Source organism: Nyctereutes procyonoides, unplaced genomic scaffold (genome assembly GCF_905146905.1).
Source record: "Nyctereutes procyonoides isolate TBG_1078 unplaced genomic scaffold, NYPRO_anot_genome, whole genome shotgun sequence".
In the NCBI taxonomy this organism is placed as follows: domain Eukaryota; kingdom Metazoa; phylum Chordata; class Mammalia; order Carnivora; family Canidae; genus Nyctereutes; species Nyctereutes procyonoides.
In genome coordinates, this window is record NW_026575128.1 from 9,550,797 (window position 1) to 9,570,036 (window position 19,240).

The 19,240-nt window shown below is 38.6% G+C and overlaps 1 protein-coding gene across 7 annotated transcripts in view; it reads right to left on the reverse strand.

Annotated features, from left to right (window-relative positions):
• The window catches only part of OSBPL9 (oxysterol binding protein like 9), a 163,873-nt gene that overhangs the window by 6,755 nt on the left and 137,878 nt on the right, over positions 1-19,240 (reverse strand). For all 7 annotated transcript variants that reach the window (XM_055341778.1, XM_055341777.1, XM_055341775.1 and 4 more), the window contains 6 exons: positions 14,059-14,218; positions 7,679-7,791; positions 7,432-7,550; positions 2,718-2,803; positions 1,405-1,576; positions 169-253 (listed from right to left, as the gene is read on the reverse strand). In XM_055341778.1, the coding sequence (XP_055197753.1) occupies positions 169-253; positions 1,405-1,576; positions 2,718-2,803; positions 7,432-7,550; positions 7,679-7,791; positions 14,059-14,218 (735 nt within the window). The remainder of the gene's footprint in view (positions 1-168; positions 254-1,404; positions 1,577-2,717; positions 2,804-7,431; positions 7,551-7,678; positions 7,792-14,058; positions 14,219-19,240) is intronic.

Consider the following 19,240-nt stretch of genomic DNA (forward strand, 5'->3'; position numbering starts at 1 on the left):
TTTTTTTTTAAATTATTTTTTTAAGTAGGCTCCACACCCAGCCCTGAGTTTAAGAGTTGCATGTTCTCTGACGGAGCCACCCAGGTGCCCCAGCTATGGAGCTTTTAATGACCCCCTTTGGACAGAACAGTTTGAGAATGGATGGTGCAGAGGATCTCGGTGACTTACTGGGTGGATGATGGGAAACCTGCTCAGCCACGAATGTCACGCAGTTTTTGGAAACCCAAGGAACCGGCCCTTCAGAAACTAGCTCCTGTAAGCAAACATAACATTTTCTTTTGATATGGATAAACAAGGGACACTGTGGATAGTCTAACAACTGGAGTCCGCCTCCCCAGTGCTTAACGGTTCTCTCCTCCACACATCCCAGCACCTTACACATAATGTCATTATGGCACTTAATGTCACTGCTGGAATTACAGCTTTGTGTCGGTGTCCCCCAACCAGACCTCCCTACGACATCCCTGAAGGCAAGCAGGAGGTGCCTGACTCGGCCAGGTGTGCACAGACAGCAGGCACTTAGCAATGTCAGCCAAGTAAGCAAGGACGACACACGGCACTGCCTCTGTCCTCAGTAAGGACACACGTGACGAATCCCACGGAAAGGGAGAGAGGACTGGATGGTTTGCTCAGAGGCTATCCTGAGCCAGGGACTGTGGGCTAGGGCTCAGCAGATTTCCTCAAATCAGCTTCTAGATGTTGGGGCCCTGAGGACTCAGGTCTGCTCTTCTCTCTCTTACTAGGTAAGTTCACCCAATTCCAGTGCTTTAAATGTCATTTAAACACACTAAAATCTCTAAAAGCCTCATTTCTATCCTAGATCTCTCCCTTTAACTCCAGACTCAAAATTCTGACTCCCTGACAACTCCATTTCCACGTACAACTCACGCTTTATATTTCAAGTTAGAGTTCTTGATTTTCCTTTCCCCAAATGTAATTTTTTTTTCCTTTTTGTAAATGGCATCAATCAATTGCTAAAGCTCACATTGCAGGGCTCATCTCTGATTGTCCCCTTTAACAGTATTACCTCCCCAATATAGCTCAAATCAACTGTGTCTCTTCTGGAATAATGCCAAAACTTCCTCAGTGGTCTCTCCTTGCTTCTATTTTTACCCCTTTCCAATTCATTTTTCACAAAATCATTACAGTGATCTTTTTAAACAAAAAGCCACAAAATTACCACTATGGACCACAAGGCCTTGCATGACCCAATCTCTGAATCTCATCTCATGCCACCCCTTCATGCTCACTATATCTAGAGTATGCTGACCTACCCAACAACCCTGTTCTGTGGGTGCTGAGCATCTTTGGATCACTGCCTTTACATTATCTGCCCCCAAATAAAATGCAATCTTGAATCAGTATGCAACTTAAGATCACTAAAAACATCAGCACAAAACTCACTGCATTCTCTTCCGTATCATTTGGCAATGTCCAGTGACACTGAAAGATTTCACCCAAAATGGGGTTGTATGGCTTTTTGGCAACTGATCCTTTCCTTCCTGCGTGAAACGCGGAGAGGTACCATTTCACAACCTGAACCATTCGATCTCTGGCATCCTTCTGGTCACTAATGCTGCGAGGGAGAAAGAGAAAATTTAATGTCTTGCTTTCTGACAGGACACAAGCTGATGCCGCCCTCCTCAGCATGGTCCACCCTAAGCCAGGCTGAGAGGACCCAGGACCGAGACGTTTTAGAACTGAGGTATAATGTATGTGACAGAACAAACTACTCAGTGAATTTGAGAAATGTATACAGTTGACCCTTGAATGGGTTTAAACTGTGAGGGTCCTCTTACATGTGGATTTTTTTCAATAAACACAGTAAAGTACTATAAATGTATTTTCTCTTATGATTTTAATAATGTCTTTTCTATAAGCTTACTTTATTCTAAAAATACAACATACAGGGACGCCTGGGTGGCTCAGTGGTTGAGCATATGCCTTCGGCTCAGGTCGTGATCCTGGGGTCCCAGGATCAAGTCCTGCACTGGGCTCCGTGTAGGGAGCCTGCTTCTCCCTCTATGTCTCTGCCTCTCTGTTTCTCTCATGAATAGATAAATAAAAATCTTAAAAAAAAAAAAGAATACAATATATGACATATGAAACATACAAAAATCTGTTAATACTATTTTGTGTTATCAGCAAGAGTTCTGGTCAGCAGTAGGCTAGTATTAGTGAAGCTTTTGGGGAGTCAAAAGTACAGACCGGTTTTCGACTATGTGGGGGGTAAGCACCTTCAACCCCCATGTTGTTCAAGGGTCAACTGTACACCAGTGTCAGTCAATGTGCCCACCCATCGGGAAACCTCAAAATGATCTGTATCTAGCTCCAGTCAACCTCACTCCCAGGCCAAGGAATACAATCAGAGAAGACGGATTATAACATCCTCTATGAAGAAAAATGTCCTGCTACCACTGAAAAGCAATGTGGACTCACCTCCTTATAAATCGGTGCCAACTTTACCTTCCCCTTTGTACATATATCTAATATTGCAAACTGATATTTAAAAGTTATGAGCCAGAATCTGGAAGCTAGACAGTAAGCTCCTCAAGGGCAGACACTGCGACTTTCTTTTCTGCCAAACACTAGATGCTTTAGAAAGGTTTGCCGAATTCAGATAATTGAATTTCGTCAGGAATCCATCTATCCTGTACCAACAGAAAGCTACTGAGTAACAGCTTAAAAATTGGAAACTACAGTATTCAGTCAAATACCTCACAAACAGGTCCGGATGTGCAAAAAAGTCTGCATACATTTCTAAAAGAGATCTTCTTTCAAGAATGAATGTTGGAAGAACTACCTGAAAAACATATACATTTGACCCTTGAGGATCAAATTGCACTACAGATAAACAGATTGCTGAACTGCTTTAAAAAAAAAAAAAACAACAAAAAACTCTCATTGCAATCATGGTAATACCCACCCTATACTGCCCAGGCATGCTTCTGATACCTACTTCCCAAACTATTCTGATTCAGAAATGCCCATGAACTTGCTCAGCAGATAGGAAACAGCAAACAGATTTTGAAGGTTCAGATGTCACTTTCCCTGCACCATCTCCCTACAGCTCCCAAATCAGCATAACAATGACAAACCACATTCAGTAACATATCATGTTACTCAACTGTACAACAATCCTGTTCTGAAGAAATTATTATCCCTATTTTACAGTCAAGAAAAATGAAGCTCAGAGTGCGAAATTTTCTCATTGCTCCATAATGATGTGGAATTCAAACTGGGTCTGACACTGAGAGGTCTGTGCACTTTCTAATGCTGCTTTTCTACTACCATCAGTTTAATTAGGTAATTGATCTACTTACACATCTCTGTCCTCAAATAAATGATCTCCTAGAATGCAAGGACCACATGAATACTATTACACAGCAAGAAAATTCAGCATTAATTTAATGCTAATTAATGCTTCAATTTAAGTATTAAAAGAATAAAGGAAAGAATAAAGATGGGGGAATCAATGATTCCCTCTCTACCATGGGGCTGAGCCCAGGAAGAAAAATGCTGAGGGGCTGGGAATGTAACACAGGAAAAAGTATAAATAGGAAACTGGGAAGAAGGAATGAAAAAGATCAGGAACAACCAATTATAAAAAGAGAAGAATTTCATTAGGGAATGAAAGAACAGTTTTTGAAATGTCTATCAGAATAGAAGTTATTCACTATGGAGCACCAAAGTCAACAAAAATTCTCTTAAATTTAGTAATTACTGTATATCTGCTCTATTCAGGATCCTGTGTTAAATGTGGTGAAGGCAAAGGTAAACAGGAAAGAATACTACAAGTACTTCAATTTTAGGGGAGCGTTGGGGCACCTGGGTGGCTTAGTCAGTTAAGCGTCTGACTCTTGGTTTCACCTCAGGTCATCATCTCGGGGTCGTAGGACCAAGCCTTGCATCAGGCTCCGCACTCAGCAAGGAGCCTGCTTGAGATTCTTTCCCTTTCCTCTCCCTCCGTTTTTGTCCCCCCTCCCTCTCTCTAAAGAAATCAATTACATCTCAAAAAAACCCAACTTAGGTGGAATGTGACAAACATACAAGACGTTCAAAGCGTCCTGGAAGTTCAGGAGAGGGAAAGATCATGCTCTGCTGGTGGACCAGAATGAGGGCAGAGCTGGGAAATGATTCACTGAGGTGGAACTAGAGAAAAGCGTTAGATAAGAGTATGACTGCAACAGAGGAGAAAACAGAAGAACAAGACATGGACATGGCAGGAAACAAGACATGGAGACAGGAAATCGTGTGTAATAGCAACTGACCCAGGGGCCACTGTGGCCGGGTATATAAAGATTATAGGAGATGCTGATGGGACGACACAGCTTAGAAAAGGGCACTACGGCTCTAATATTTAGAATGTTTATAATCCAACTCCAGAGTGTACATTTTAAGTAAACATTTTCTTATGTATGTTTCCATCTTATGTATGTTCATAATGTAAATCTGTTTAGACTGGTGGGTAAGCTTATGTGCTGACTTGGTGCAACCAATTTTTTACTACTCTTGAAGAAACTACAAACTGTCAAGTAAGAATGCTGAAGAACAAAACAGAAGTACCGTTTTTTTTGATTGAGAAAGAGCGAGAGCAAGTGAGCGAGAGCACACGAGAGCACAGGGCGGTGGGAGGGGAGAGGCGGTGGGACAGGGAGAGAGAGAATCCCAAGCAGGCTCTACCCATGGTGCAAAGCTGGACATGGGCCTCAATTTCATGACCCTGAGATTATAATCTGAGCCAAAATCAAGAGTTGGACACTTAAAAGGACTAAACCACCCAGGACCCCCAGGAATAAGTACACTTTTAATACGTAAATAGCTCTTGTGAATCAACAAGAAAAAGATTACTATTACCAACAGAAGAAAAAGAACAAAAGAACTGAACAGGTCATTCAAAAAGAAGAAATGGCCAAAACCCAAAATTTTATATGTAATCAGAAAAAAAAAAAAAGATTTTCTTCCTCTCTACTTAAAAAAAATTCATAAGAACTCTCATTAAATAGATCATCTTCAATGTTTTTAGCCCTTATACATGCCATTATGTCAAGTAACTGGAACAGGACTAGGTTGTCTTCAACCTGGGTTCCAGTACTTACTTTGCCGCCACTTAGGTATGAGGCAGCCCTGGAAAATAACCTAAGTTTATGTAAAAGGAGAATAATTATATGTCCTGCTTATATCTTTCTTAGAACTATTTTGAAGACCAAGAAAGGTAAATAAGATGTGACTCTGTAGTATTTCCAAACACTACAAAGTATTTGGGAAATAATTTTAGAAAGTATCTGAAGTGAAAAGATACATTTTATAAATAGGAGAATGAGATAAAAATTTATGACATTATTGTAATACTTTGGAATACATAATGGCATTGAGATTTCAGAATCTGTTGGCGATCACAGCCATCCACTTGTGCCAGTAAAGATTTCTAAAATAGCTAATTTTTTAACATTTTTGGTTAGAAAATAATGTCTTTCATAATATAACAAGCACATACAATAGCTATGAACCAAATATAGATTATCTGGCAGAGAAAATTATGTGAGCCAAGGATTACACACTTGATTGTGGCAGACACTTTTGGTTGTCTATGCACATTCCTGCTTCAACCTTTGTAACAGAATTCTGATTCTGCTCAGGTTGAGGCTATAGGTTGCCGTAAGAGTCATCCAGGGTCCTCCTGGATCTCAAGGGGGTGAATGCAGATTAATCTATTCCTATCATTTAACCTCCCATTCTAGTGACTGGCTTAGGCGTGGGACATGCATAGCTCTGGCCAATGAGATTCAACTGGAAGTCTGACGGGCCACTCAGGAGAAGAATGTCCAACAACAACAACAACAACAACAAAATCCATGAAAAATTATTTTTCTGCCTCCTGACATTATTTGCCTAAGGATGGGAAGACTGGAAGTGTGACAGCCATTTTGCAATGACAAGGAGACAAGCCTGAGTGTGAAAGTCAACATGCTAAGGATGGAAGAACAAAGTGACAGAAGGAACCTAGCTTCTTTCTCACACAACTGATTGAATTAATCAATCCTAGAACCACTCTACTTCTAGCTTTCTCATTATAGGAGCTAATACACTTAGTACTGTTCAAGTCATCTTCTGAGGAGTCTTCCATTAGACCAAAACTGACCACAGTGGAAGATACAGAAAAAAAATATTTAGATGTCAACATCTAAAATTAAGCTCTAACAAACAAATTTGAAGTGGAATTCTGACCTAGCAATTATGCAATCTAATGATCACAGAAAAAGTTCTGGGACAAACTCCTGCAAATATTCTCTTATCTAGAACATTCCTGGCAAGTATGTTGGATTCCACAAATTAATGCTATTCTTGTGTTTCTGTTTTCATTTAGATTTGAGGTAAAAAGGTTTTATTATAGACACTTATTAGAAAGTATTATATATTAGTTTTTTCCTCAACAGCCCTCTAAATCCAAAACCAGAGTGAAGCTGACAGGTATCAAAGACTATCTAGCACTGGAGTTGATCTGGTCATAAAAGAAGTGAGCATCCTAAATTTTATTAACTTTCTAAAGCCAGATAGAGCAACAATCTAACCAAGATGAAAGTGACTGCAGCTCAAATCTTTAAGATAAGAGCTGGCAGTAAAAAGACTGCAGATTTTGAAATCACAGATCATATCAGAATCTCAGTTTTGCCGGCCAAGTTACTCAGTCTCTATGAGTTTTAGTTTCCTCATCCATAAAATTTTAACAACACCTCTGCAGAGCTGTGGGGAGAATTAAGTGCAAGGATGAGGTTTCCAGCACAGTGGTAGGGAAATACAATAGGCACCTATATGCACTAGTCTTCTAAATTAACAGGGCATTCTGTTTAGAGAACCAAGTTTAAAAACAAATTAACATTTAAACTAATTGAGTGCCTCAATGTTTGTCATACAATCTCCCATTTACTATATGTTCCAATCCTTAACAGCCCTGGGAAGTGGACACTGTATGTCCATCTTGCATAAGAAACGCAAAGATCAGAGAGGAAGAGACGTGCTCAAGGTCACATGGTTTGGTGATAGCAGAGGCAGGATGCAAACACAGGTCCTCTAACTCCAAGATCAGAACTCTGCTCATTTTGATTCTGGACACACCACACTGCTTTAGGTTTTATCCAAACTACTAATCAGGCCCAACATTAATTAATTCATAATATAAGACCCCAGTAAGACCCAAATCTTAATTAATTCATATTATCCACATATACTATTTCTATGATTCTAGCTTCATATATTTCACCCATTTGTAAAAATTCTCAGTTTACTCATCTACATATATATTAAACCACAAATGTATAAACGGAAGTTATGTCATTACGCTACATTTTCAAGCCACATTCACTACACAATCATCGAGAACCCGCACATACACAGTAAGACTTAACGGCAAATGCCAAATTTGTTTCTTACCTTAGTCAGATCCATTCCAAGCCTAACCTGTGACAAGAGATGCATGATAACGCTTTTGTGCTCTTCTACTGATCCTGCCTCTCCTTCATCATCTCTATCATCATGTGAATCAAAAAGGTCTAAAATAAAACAGATATGCTTAGACTGGTATTAAGTCAGACCAACCTGTGATGCTACCAGTGTCACAAATCTTTTTTTCAAAAAAATATTTTTAGGAAAAAGAGTCAAATTCTCCAGTGTCACTTACCAGCTTCACTTGTTCCATTGGACATGGAGGAATTAAGCGACTCTGTGGTATCTGGGCGCTTCAGACTATTTCCTGAGCTGCTGTGTGTCAAGACTGAGGCAGATCCGGATGAACTAAAAAACCAGTAATCACCTTCTTAAGCAACTGAGAGTCAGAGTAAGGCATTAACCTACAAGGCTATCTGAATCCAATACAGGCCGATCAATGACAGTGAGCTGGTCACACATACACAGTTCGGAACCCTTATTCTGAGATTGGAAACTGTAAAGTGTGAGGACTAGGTTTCCTGTCTCGTGCTTTACGAGACTTTTTTTGCATAGTGTGTGCTCAACCAAATCATGCTAAAAGGTCATCAAATATTAGTAAGATTTTTGCTTCTGGATCTAAGTTTAAAACTAGAGTTTTCTTGTCACGTTACTTCACAGAAAAATACGTGTTATAATTCTCTGCAACAATTTCTAGAACCTCAAAAATTGCCAAGTCTGTTATACTTAGTCTCAGAAGATGTTTTCTCTGTATTTTTGAGATCCTTTGATAAAAGCCCACACTGGTATTTAACAGTATTTCCAGTCACTTAAAAACTGTATTTGAAATAACAAAATACAAAAGCACGGTATTTTTTATAAGCAAATTTATGGTAACTGAAATTATGAGCTGGTTAAAATATTAATAGGGTCTAAACAAAGTTTCCTCTATTATTATTATTATTTTTTTTATGATAGTCATACAGAGAGAGAGAGAGGCAGAGACACAGGCAGAGGGAGAAGCAGGCTCCATGCACCGGGAGCCTGACGTGGGATTCGATCCCAGGTCTCCAGGATCGCACCCTGGGCCAAAGGCAGGCGCCCAACCATTGCGCCACCCAGGGATCCCATGTTTCCTCTATTATTATACTTATAACTGTAACTTATCCAGAGTTAGTTGTATATTAATAAAATAATCAAAGGCATATATTTACTTATTAAATATAAAAAGAAACCAAATTTTTCATACTGCAGATATTATATATAAAATAGTATACACATGACCAGTTTTTTGTTACAGATTTATGGATGCAAAGCATATTATATATTCTAATTTAAACACAGTTTGCCCTAATTACTTACCTTCTTTTGATTTATTTAATAAACTTCATTTTTAGAGCAGTTTTTCACAGCAAAATTGAGTAGAAACTACAGAATTCCTATGTGCTCCTTTCCGCAAACATGCCCAACTTCCCTCCTATGTTATCAACATCCCACCCCAGAATGTGCTCACTTGTAACAACTAATGAACCTACACTGGTACATCATTCTCTGACTTGAAGTCCACAGTTCACATTAGGGTTCACTCTTGGTGGTATAAGAGTCTATGAATTTTGATAAATGTAGAGAAGTATCCATCATTATAGTATTGTATAGCTGCACTACCCAAAAAATCCTCTGTGCTCTGCCTACGTTAGAACATTCTAATATTACAGTATTAGAACAATGTGTATTCTAATTTAAACGTAGTTTGTCCTAGTTACTTACTTTCTTTGATCTATTTTTCAAAAATCCTTAGGTAACTAAATACTGTTTCTTTGATAATTTAGCACTATACATCACAAGGTACTGGAACTAATGTCTACCTCACAGCTTTGAGAGCCAATGGAAAATATGAGTAAAAGACCTAGGTAAGAGAAATCAAATTAAATAAATCATTAAATAAAAGAACTGCATGAAAGTTATTTTCAAAATGTTTTGTAGCTCTTTGATACATCATCAAAATAGAATCAATATTTTAAATCAACAGATCAAAAACCCCAAATCCTTTCAAATATGTATCTTATTTTATATACAATTCCAAAGGTTAGATCTATGCTGTGCTTTTCTTTTTTACTCAGGTAAGAAACCATGTCTGGGCCAAATGAAATGCTCAAAATCACTCACAATGAAAAAAAAAAGGGGGGATCCTCATTTCTCCATAATTTATTGCAATCGCAACAAAAAAATTTAAAGAATTTAGTTAAAAAATAAGAGCAACATTGATAAGAATAATATGCTTACAGGAAAGCTTTATCTGCAACAGGCTAACCTGTATAGTATGTAATCATATCATAAATAAACTAAACCAAAAAATGTGAAGTGCTGAGCTGAATTACAGTAACAGAATCCAAAATCTTACTGAGCACCTTGGTAAGTGCCGAACACTGTGTTTTCATCTCCATAACAATCTAAGCTCCCTAAAAACCCTACACAGTATTATTCTCTTCACACATGGATGCTCAGCTCAGAGACTCAGTGACTGGCCTCAGGTCACACGGCTGGTAAGTACTGGAGCAATTTCAAATCCATGTCTGGCTCCAAAGTACAAGTTCTTTCCAACACAGACTTTCATCTAGTTTATAACCGTTTACAGCTGCTCACTAACAGTTCACACTGAAGCTACCATTGCTACGGGTCTTTGGAAAGTGCATAGTGAAAGACTTAAGTTTTCCAGTTCTCTTTCTACAGAGACAGAAAAACAGTAGACAGAAACTTGAGCCGTGAGTCCGAAGATAAGTAGTAGCAGCCGATGACCAGCAGGTGTCACAGGCTCAATGCCCAGCAAGGTCAGGCAGAGAACATAAATATGTGAACTGGGCTAGGTGGTAAGGAATACAGCCCCGGGGCCAACACGCTCCATTTGAACAGACTTAAGCCCATTTAAAAAAACAACACCCTGCCCCCAAGTCAACAAACACCGTGCTGGCCAAATAAACCATCTGCAGTCCCTACCAGTTTGGGAATCCAGATTAGGGCATACAAGGAGAACATAAAACTGAGGGAAAAAAGGAATCCAGTGGGTTAGCAGGACATAGAATTTAACTCTGGATCCTTTCAAATGGGAGGTTCATCAACTGTGTATTTGTCATGGGATGGGTACCAGGAAAGCCCAGAGAAGGAAGCTTATAATAGAAGGAGAAAAGAAAAAAGCCTATGAGCCTACAGGTGACTTTGTAGACATGCCCGTTACAGGTACAATAATAAAATTTTCTATTTTCTAAAAATTTCAGGAGAACCCCTTGAAACTGGGGCCAGACTCTGATGTTAAAAAGAAGCTAACTAGGGATCCCTGGGTGGCTCAGCTGTTTAGCACCTGCCTTCGGCCCAGGGCATGGTCCTGGAGTCCTGGGATCGAGTCCCACATTGGGCTCCCTGCATGGAGCCTGCTTCTCTCTCTGCCTCTCTCTCTCTCTGTGTCTCTCATGAATAAATAAATAGGATCAAAGAAAGAAAGGAAAGGAATGAAGGAAGAAAGAAAGACAGGAAGAAAGAAAGAAAGAAAGAAAGAAAGAAAGAAAGAAAGAAAGAAAAGAGAAAAGAAAGAAGAAAGAAAGAAAGAAAGAAAAGAAAGAAAGAAAGAAAGAAAGAAAGAAAGAAAGAAGAAAGAAAGAAAGAAAGAAAGAAAGAAGGTAACCAGATACTACAAGCTCTCCTGTATACAGTTATATGCTTCTGGACGATACTTAAAGTACAACTGAATATCAAAACAGAGTCCTCTAGTTCAATGTGAGATACTATCCTTAATTCCATTCAAAGGAAACTTGCTTGGAAACATCAAAAATCAAAAATAAGCTTTACTTTGGATTCCAAATGCTTATTTCCTTTTAACCCCACTGTCATAAAAAAACAATTTACAAAATTAAATTGAAATTCGTGGGGCACCTTGGTGGCTCAGTGGCTGAGCATCTGTTTTGGCTCAAGTCATGATCCCGGGGTCCCGGGATCAAATCCCACATCGGGCTCCCTGCAGGAAGCCCCCTTCTCCCTCTGCCTGTGTCTCTGCCTCTCTCTCGGAGTCTCTTATGAATAAACAAAATCTTTAAAAAATAAATAAAGTGCTATTCCTATTAGCAAACTGCTAATTAACAGTTTCTCAATAGTTTATTTTCCCACATATATCATTAAGAAACCAAGATGCTAAACCAAGCCTTTGTGCTAAACTGGTCTTGAATTGTGGGTTCAAATTCCTCTTCCTTTAGTCTCCTGTCTTAACAGATACTGTATCACACCCAAGTCACAGATATTTCATTCTCCCCCCACATTCAAAAACTAAATTTGATCCACTAAGACACAAAACTTCCTGAACCAGTCATTATTCTCCTTACAAGTTTTGAGATTTTGAGCAGTTATGATCCATATATACGAATACTATATTTCTCAGTTCATGTGTACGCTTAAGAAAACTAGAGTCCCACACAGTATTTCTCACTAAAAGAAACCAAGATTTGAGGCCTAAGGACTAGGAGGCTGATGGTATGGGGCTTGCAAACTCACATAAAATCATTCCCAAATTTGCATTGTCGTACAAAGCAAACTCCAAGCTATAACAATAGTACCAACTCCTGAAAAAGCAGCAGAGTTGGAAAAAATACCCAACAAAAATTAAGCCAACTATCTCTACAACACAGTAACATTAAAGCAAATAAACATTAATTTACTTTCTATATATTGAGTGATTACATGCCAAATACTTTATTAAGCACTTGACTGACATTATTCTTTTTTTTAAAGTTCTTTTTTTTTTTAAGATTTTATTTATTTATTCATGAGAGAGAAAGAAGGGGGGTGGGGGGCAGAGACACAGGCGAGAGGGAGAAGCAGACTCCATGCAGGGAGCCGGACGTGGGACTCGATCCTGGGTCTTCAAGATCAGGCCCTGCACTGAAGGCGGCGCTCCAAGCCACCAGGACTGCCCCGTGACATTATTCTCATTTAAATGTTCACAATGACCCCTTGAAGTAGAAATCATTGTTATCCTCATTTTACAAATGAGGAAACTGAATATTACATAGGCTAAATAACTTGACCAAGATCACACACCATTGTCTTTTTTAAAAAAAAAATTTTAAGATTTTATTTATTTATTCATAGAGTCAGAGAGAGAGAGAGGCAGAGACACACACAGGCAGAGGGAGAAGCAAGCATCATACAGAGAGCCTGATGTGGGACTCGATCCAGGGTCTCCAGGATCACGCCCTGTGCTGCAGGCAGCGCTAAACCGCTGCGCCACCGGGGCTGCCCTTTAAAATTTTTTAAAAAGTAATTTCTACATCCATTCGAGTGGGGCTCAAACTCAAAGCCCCGAGGATCTAGTTGCATGCTCTACCAATTGAGCCAGCCAAGTACCCCAAGATCACACACCTTTGAAGCAAACCAGATTCAGAACCTATTCTTTCCGAAAAAATCCAAAAGCTTAACCACAGCAACACATACACCAGTAGGGTGTATTTTGCTTATCAGCTCTCGTGTAAATGACTTCACACATATAAAGCCTTGTCTGTGCATAGAACACACCTAGCTTTTTCAATAATGTAAAACAGGTCTAATATTTTTGAATGAAGGAAAACCTATTATTGGTATCTATAAAAATCTGCTTGCTTAGTATCTCTGGAATCTAGACGCTTCCCTCATTCCCGTGCGATTACCATAGCTAAGGCTATCAACATTTCTCAATTTACTACCTGGTTTAGACTGATCTCCTTACCTGTAACGCAGCTCCATTTCATTCAAATCTACATACCTAGGCAAATCTATTTTTCTAAAACGCAGACCTGACCAGCAACTGCTAATTTTTGTCAGAAAATGTTCAAAATTCATAAAAGGCTAGAATCTTAGATGACCTGCCCCTGTCAACCCCTTCTGTATCTTTTTTTTTTTTTAAACAACTTATGCTACTGCCAAAGTTAACAACTTACAGATCCCCCAGAGAAACCCAACTCCCCACCCTTTGCCTATAGGCCTGCCTTAATAAGGTTCTAACTTCAAGAAAACATTTCCACTTCTCCCTCCTTACCACCATGTTTCTTCTCCCTACTCATATTCTTACTTAGGATCACACCTCCTCCCTCCTCTGTGAATCCTTCCCTCACTTCTAAGGACTCCAAAATACTCCCATGGCTTTCTGGGCTTAGCCTGTATGCCATTGGATTATTAATGTCTGTCTGTTCTCCCAATAAACAGCAAGTTCCCTGAAGGCAGAAACTGGGTCTTTTTTCCACCTCTGGATCATTCCTCCACTGGTATAATGCCTAGCTTACAGGTGTTATCTCCACTCTAATATAAAACAAATATTGGTGCCCTCTTACTTGTACAATACTTCCTAGCTTTCTTGCTTACTTGAACCTCTGCTAATTTTGGCACTACAGAAATAATGCCAGGAGTTCAATGAACAATACTGGCATATTACTTTAGCTGATGCTAAACTAACTTATTCTATTTGAATGAAGTCAAAAGTAAAATCACAATTCTCACAGAACTGGATTTGCTCAGTAAGTCAATCACAAAAGACGCTTAATGAGTGCATCATTCACACCAGTCTAAAATCAGATTTTTAAAATCAAGAGCCATTTAAATACACAGAGTTCATTTACTTACTCTATTAAGCGCTTTGGGGATGAGCCACTTTGGTGGAATTCATCAGCATCATAGAATTCATCTTCACTGCTAGAATAAGAGAACTCAGGGACAGTGTTTGGAGACAAGTTGACATGGCTCGGAGAAGTCAAACTGCTACTAGGTGGTGAGTGCCCACTGCCTAGGAAATGAAAATACCTTAAATTAAGAGACAATGTTGGTAATAAAGGGGGAAAAAAATCATAGAGATGGGGTCAAAACAGACTTTTCTAAAATCAAGAAAAATTAAGTTGGTAGAAGTCTTTACACCCTTTGTAAAGAAAATCAACATTTAAACTAGACAAAGAAAAAGGCAAATCATGTCATAGAATGGGACACAGACTTTTAAATGAAGAACTGCTATGTTCCCATTCTATAATGATCTATAATTAGAAAGGGAACTCTTTTGATTATAATCACAGTGTTTGAGTGCTGGGGTCAAAAGTCCCACAACAAATACAGTATCAGCGGAAAGCCGGGATTCCTATTTTATACTGTAGGATCCAGATATTTTAAAAATGCAGTAGCGACACAATGAGAATGCACAATGGAAAGAATATCAAAGACCACATGAATGTTAAAATATTGCCCAGGATATCACATCACACATTCACATTAGTCATTATGTTTCAGCTGTCACATGAAAACACGAAAGCACCACACATATGCCAAACTCCTTTTCTACCTAAATTAAAGTCAGGTGTCTGGGGCTGAGGAGCAGAGGAAAACAGAGGTCTACCACGGGAAGAATGTGGAAAAGGAAAGAAGCAGGAAGAACATGTTTCTGTACCTAAGTAGTCTAAGGAAACTGAAATGAACAGAGAGAGCCACAGAAAGAAGACTACTAGCTAATCTCTGTGATCATGATCCATGGTCTAGTAACAAAATAAAACAATAAAAGTATCAAACAATGGGACACCTGGGTGGCCCAGCGGTTGAGCATCTGCTTTTGGCCCAGGGCTTGATCCCGGAATCCGGGATCTGGTCCCACATCAGACTCCCTGCAGGGAGTCTGCTTCTCCCTCAGCCTATGTCTCTGCCTTTCTATCCAGCTGTGTCTCTCAAGAATTTAAAAAAAGAAAAGAACAAAGTATCAAACAATGGAAGACTACTGAGAGTAATTCAACAAGAATTTACAGAGCATCTACAACTCTCAAGCAATTTAAGCTGAACTCCTACAGATGCCTGGCAGAGGTTAGATTTAATTAGGTCAATGCTGGCAATCTAAAAGCCAAGGCCACAGTCCTAGAAGTTGAGAAACAGCAGCAATAAAAATGAATCCTAGAGGGGTGCCTGGGTGGCTCAGTTGGTTGAGCGTCCACCTTGAGCTCAGGTCATGATCCTAGGACCTGGGATCGAGTCCCACATCAAGGCTGTCTGCTCAGCTGGCAGTCTGCTTCTCCTTTGGCCCCTCCTCCCCATTTGTGATTTCTCTCACACATACATATATGCATGCATAAATAAAATCTTTAAAAGAAAAACAAAAATGAGGGACGTCTGGGTGACTCAGTGGTTGAGTGTCTGCCTTTGACTCAGGTCGTGATCCCAGGGTCCTGGGATGGAGTCCTGCAACAGGCTCCTCACAGGGAGCCTGCTTCTGTCTGCCTATGTCTCTACCTCTCTCTCTCTCATGAATACATTTTTAAAAATAATTTTAAAAATTTGAAAAACAAATCCAGAGTCACCCATGGATTTTTAGCCCATTCTTGTGTCTATGGTTCAAAAATTAGAGAAAAAGCACATCCACCTGCCACATTTAGTTGCCTAGTTCACAAAGATATTTTAAAAACATAACAGAAAAAGTCTGCCACCAAAAAAGGTTATCTTACTGTGGAAATTCCAAAAATAGTTCATCTTAGCAAATGACTCTAAATTCCTCCCCCGCCCCTTGGCCCCCTGCAATAGTGGCAGCAAGATGGGCTTTCTCTTGCTGAAACAGGTTTTTAAGAAAGCCTCCAAACCATCCAGGAATCAAAAATGAAAAGTAACATGCAAACACTCCAGGTGATCACACAACTGAAAATCTGTCCAAAAAGAAAATGTGTTTGGGAATTGCAAACAAAAAAACTGAGTTATCCTTATAAAAACAAAAAATATTATTTCTTTTCTCAGCTGTTACCTTATTTCTTTTTTATATTAGAAAGTTAAAAGTGAAGATGATGAAATTAGGTTGAAAAATTAAGACATAAATCATATGTTAATTTCATTTCTAAAACGTCTTTAAATTTACCTACTCAAAAATGCTGTATTTAAAAAATCTGAAATAATTTATATTCTAAATTACTTATTATAATTATCCTAAATGTACACAGAAAGAGGGCTCACTTTTTCAAAGTTTGTAACTAATTTTATGTATCTCCAAATAGACAATTTTGGCTGTGTTTCCAAACGGACATAATCCTTTTAGTAAAAAGTGAGAGATTTATACAATCTGAAGAGAAATCAGAATATCCTTTTTTTCTTTGAGAGAGAGAGAGAGAGAAAGAGAGAAAGAAAGAGGGAGAGGGATCGGGAGAGAGATAATCTTAAGCAAGCTCCACAGCCACTACATGAGCTCCATCTCAAGACCCTGAGGATCACGACCTGAGCTGAAATCAAGAGTTGGACGCTTAACTGACTGAGCCTCCAAGGTGCCCATGGAGTATCCTTTCTTAAAAAACAAAACACAGGTACTGTTTTTAAAATGAACAAAAGGTGATACAAGTAATGAAATACAGAAAAAAAAGTCAAAGATTTCAGCCTTATTATGCAAATTGCTTATCAGCATGTTCCCAAGACCTTCAAATAAGAGCTATTTTTGCTTTCTTTCAAAATTCAGAAGCCCATGCTGTTTAATATTAAAGAACAAAGTAACAGCATCAGCATCTTTACTAACTCAAATTTCAAAATGGGCTAATGTCACAAGGTAATTTTTCATTATTACAGAGGGAAAGTCTTGTCCAAGAAGTAAGTCTGTGGAGGAACAAACAGGGGCTTATCTCCTACTTTCCCAAGGTATAATAGGGACAAAAGCACTAAATTCTCCTTTGAATTTGGTTCAACAGGTATCTCAATGAAAACTAATCAGTATCTAATACAAACACTGTTAGCATCCCTGTAAATTACAGAAAAAATAAAGATCATAAGTCTAAATAAACAGAATAAAATTAAGATGAAGTATTTTTTGCTTATGACAAAAATATGAAAGAATGATAAATCTAACCTTAAAAAATATGTATGTGCCAAAAGTGGCTGTACAAGGATATTCACTGAAGTACTGCTTGTAATAGGAAAATACAGGAAACAACTTAAATGTCTATAAGCAGAGAAACAGGTCATATGTGCTCTGGCAGCCACAAAAAGAACACTGTAGACCTAATGGTATAAACACAGAAAGCAGTCTAAATGTTCTGTTAAATGCAAAAAGAAAAGACATAGAAACACATGATGTCACTCAGGTTAAAACAATAAGAATACACAATATATTTTCACAAAACTGGAAAAAATAATTCTAAAATTTGTAGAGATCCACAGAAAACCCCAAATAGCCAAAGCAGTCCTGGGAAAGAAGAATAAAGTGGAATACCTCCACTTACATTACAATATCAGATTTCAATATATACTACAAAGCTGTAGTAATCAAAACAGTATGGTACTGACACAAAAACAGACATACAGATCAGTGGAACAGAATAGAGATCCCCAAAATGGATCCATGATTATGGAGTCAATTATTCCATGACAAAAGAGGCAAGAACATACACAATGGGTAAAAGACAGTCTCTTCAATAAATGGTGCTGGGAAAACTGGACAGCTGCATGCAAAAAGAATAAAATTGGACCACTGGCTAATACTATACACAAAAATACACTCAAAAATGAATTGAAGACCTAAATGTGAGACTTTCAAGCATAAAAATCCTAGGAGAGAGAACAGGCAGAAATTTCTATGACATCGGCTGTAGCACATTTTTTCTAGATAAGTCTCCTACTAAGGGAAGGCAAACAAAAGCAAAAATAAACTATTGGGACTACATCAAAAAAAAAAAACACCTCTTTTGCACAGTGAAGGAAACTTGACAAAAACAAAAAGGCACTGTACTGACTAGGAGAAGATATTTGCAAATGACGTATCTAATAAGGGGTTAATATCCAAAATCACATAAAGAACTTACACAACTCAATATCAAAGGAACAAATAATCTGATTTAAAAAGGGGCAGAGGACTAACATTTTTCCAAAGAAGTCATACAGATGGTCAACAAACATCTCTCATGATTCAATGAAATGCAAATCAAAACCACGATGAGATTTCACCTTATACCAGACAGAATGGCAAGTAATAACAAGTCAAAATGACAAGTGATAACAAGTGCTGGAAACACTAATCCAAAAAGATATACACACCTCTATACGTACTGCAGCATTATGTACAATAGCCAAGATATGGAAGCAACCTAAGGGTCCATCAACAGGTGAAAAAAGAAAGATGTGGTGTGTATACACACAGAGAGAATATTACAGAGTTATTAAAAAGGATGAGATTGTGCCATTTGAGACAACATGGATGAACCCAGAGGGTTATTATGCTAAATGAAATAAGTCTAACTGAGAAAGATAAATACCACATGATTCCACTCATAAGTGGGAAAAAAAACCCAAAACACCCCACAAATAAACAAACAAAAGGCAGAATCAGACATATAATACAGACAACAAAATGATGGTTGCCAGACAGGAGACAGGTGGAGGGTTGAGCAAAACGGATGAAAGGGAGAGGGAAATACAGAATTCCAGTTATGGATTGAATAAGTCACAGGAATAAAAGGCATAGCATAGGGAATACAGTCAATAATACTGAAACAGAGACGTAATAGGACAGATGGTAGCAACACACTTGGGAGAACATAGCATAATATATAAACTTGTCAAATCACTAAGTTGTCACCTGAAACTAATGTAACATTGTTAACTATACTCAAGAAAAGACTTGGGGGGCACCTGGGTAGCTCAGTTGGATTAAGCAGCTGCTTTCAGCTCAGGTCATGATCCCAGGGTCCTGAGACTGAGCCTCACTGTGGGCTCCCTGCTCATCAGGGAGTCTGCTTCTCTTTCTGCCCCTCCTCCTGCTCGTGCTCTCTTTCTCAACTAAATAAATAAATAAAATCTTTAAAATAAGTGAAGT